Source organism: Sinocyclocheilus anshuiensis, unplaced genomic scaffold, assembly GCF_001515605.1.
Source record: "Sinocyclocheilus anshuiensis isolate Anshui unplaced genomic scaffold, SAMN03320099.WGS_v1.1 scaffold961, whole genome shotgun sequence".
In the NCBI taxonomy this organism is placed as follows: Eukaryota; Metazoa; Chordata; class Actinopteri; order Cypriniformes; family Cyprinidae; genus Sinocyclocheilus; species Sinocyclocheilus anshuiensis.
The window spans coordinates 1,528,636-1,531,268 of NW_015557049.1; the positions used below are offsets into that span (position 1 = coordinate 1,528,636).

At 32.2% G+C, this 2,633-nt stretch overlaps 1 protein-coding gene across 1 annotated transcript in view; it reads left to right on the top strand.

Annotated features, from left to right (window-relative positions):
- LOC107676374 (inositol polyphosphate multikinase-like) overlaps positions 1 to 1,229 on the top strand; it is a 3,921-nt gene extending 2,692 nt beyond the window's left edge. The window contains exon 3 of the mRNA XM_016470895.1: positions 236 to 1,229. Coding sequence (XP_016326381.1) covers positions 236 to 579 — 344 coding nt within the window. The 3' untranslated portion in view covers positions 580 to 1,229. The remainder of the gene's footprint in view (positions 1 to 235) is intronic.
- The last annotated feature ends 1,404 nt before the right edge of the window (positions 1,230 to 2,633 follow it).

Sequence of the window (2,633 nt, forward strand, 5' to 3'; positions counted from 1 at the left end):
TTATTATTATTATTATTATTATTATTGTATACCATTTTTTGTTATTTTTAAATTGTGATTTCCAGGTGTGGAAAAATCAAGGAAAGAAAATGAATGAATGAATGAATGAATGAGTAGGATCAGAGCTGTGGAAATCTGGAATTCAGAAATAATAAAAAAAAAAGGCTATTGGTACTAATGTGAACTGTGTTTATAATAATGCTAAAAACTGAAATCTGAATTTTTATTCCCTGAGGCCTGACTAGATTCTTCCATAATGGTCAAGAATTACGGAGGCATGCAGTTTCTCTGATCATCTCTAAAATCCAAAGCATTCTCCGCTGGTTTGAGAGCCAGACTCAGCTGCATTTCTATGCCAGCTCTCTGCTGATGGTGTATGAAGGCTCTCCACACACAGTCAATGGATCCAAACATAAGCCTGCTGAGCCAGGAACAGAACATCAGCAGGGGGAGCCACAGAGCAACTCTAACAACTCCCATGAGGCTTTGAGCTTTCAGAGCAGTTTAACACACAGTCACCCGTACTGCCACAATGTTCAGCATGAGAGGAACGCCAACGGAAATTGGAATGGGCGATAAGAAGCAGTTTGGAAAGGAGGAGGCAGTGGAGGTGAAGATGATAGATTTTGCTCATGTATTTCCCAGCGATAATCCGGATGAGAGCTACATGTATGGACTGAGGAACCTTCTCTCAACTTTAGAACAAATACTGAAGGACTGACATCTGACCTCCTGAGAGAGTCCATCTCTCTCTCTTTCTTCCTGGTCTGATATTTCTGTCTGTTGTTTTAAATCCATTGCAGGTCATTTCACACACATTCACAAATATTGCTGATGCCTTAAATTGGATAGTAGGTTTATTATATATTTATAGGGATATTTTTCCTAATCTTTTGAGATAAGAGTTCATTGTATTATGAAAACATACTGTAACTTTCAGAACTCAAGTCTCTGGATAAAAAAGGCTGTCACAGTTGGCTGTCAACATCTAATAATTTACAAAAAAATATAGGTACTGCAGAACTCAGGGAAAAGTAATCATAATTTATGATATGATAAAGCAGTTTATCTGTGCTGTCAAAACACACTTACAATGTGAGTTACTGATATCTCATAATGACTCCACTTCTGATGCAACTATTGATGTTTTTATTCCAAAAATGCACTTTTTTGATTTCAAAGTTAATTATAGTTAATTTATTTTTAACATTTGTGTTTACCTTATCTTACTGCCAAAAAAATCTACATCAATCTACCTTTAAAAAAAGTAATTTCATTTTAGCTGATATGAGTCTGTAAAAACAATGTTTAAATTATATTACATTTTTGTAGATCTTGTATTTTTTAAGAACGTTTATTGTTTGAAAGTAAGAAAAGTTCCCAAGAACATGTTCAGTGTTTTTAAAATAAACTTAAAATTATACAATAAATGCATTTTTTCTTTTATTCTTTATCACATCTCTACATAAAGACATGTTACTAGAAAATAGAGGTAGTCTTATGTATTATACATATTTCTTTTTTTTTTAATAAAACAAAATTAGCAATGAGCAGTCATTAAAGGAATATTTTAAGAAAATGTAGCATTAAATCACTTGGTCACCAATGGATCCTCTGCAGTAATTTAACATTTGTGTTTACCTTATCTTACTGCCAAAAAAACTACATCAATCTACCTTTAAAAAAAGTAATTTAATTTTAGCTGATATGAGTCTGTAAAAACAATGTTTAAATTATATTACATTTTTTTATATCTTGTATTTGTTAAGAACGTTTATTGTTTGAAAGTAAGAAAAGTTCCCAAGAACATGTTCAGTGTTTTTAAAATAAACTTAAAATTATACAATAAATGCATTTTTTCTTTTATTCTTTATCACATCTCTACATAAAGACATGTTACTAGAAAATAGAGGTAGTCTTATGTATTATACATATTTCTTTTTTTTTTAATAAAACAAAATTAGCAATGAGCAGTCATTAAAGGAATATTTTAAGAAAATGTAGCATTAAATCACTTGGTCACCAATGGATCCTCTGCAGTAAATGGGTGCCGTCAGAATGAGAGTCCAAAAAGCTGATAAAAACATCACAATAATCTACAAGTAATACACACGACTCCAGTCCATCTGCATGTTTGTAAGAAACAAATCCATCTTTATTATATGCTGCTGACATTCTTTGTTGATAAGATCCAATTAAAGTTAATTCTAATAGCGTTCTAAAGCTACTTTTCATTTGACATTTTACCCAAAATGTCCCAAATCTCAGAACTTTAGATAATGTGTGTAAAAAGTCTAATGCACTAAAAATGTCTAAGAAGCATAAAATGTTCAACGGACAGAACACTTGATTGTTCTCTAATGCTCTATAAGTTATATGAGCAGTCTTCTCCTGTGATAATATGGATAAATGTAGCTTTGCTGAAAGCTTCAGATTCTTCACTGACTTACAGCTCTCCCTAATGGTTGCTTTGTGTTTTCATCTCTCTTACAAAAGTCCGCTATTATCCATAAACCATCTCTCACATGAACCACAAAAAACACTTCCCCCAAACTGCTCTTATAATTAGTGACTGGACAAAACAGAGTGTTCTGTTTTTGAGATGCTCTGCAGTTTAATTCAGATGAAGCACA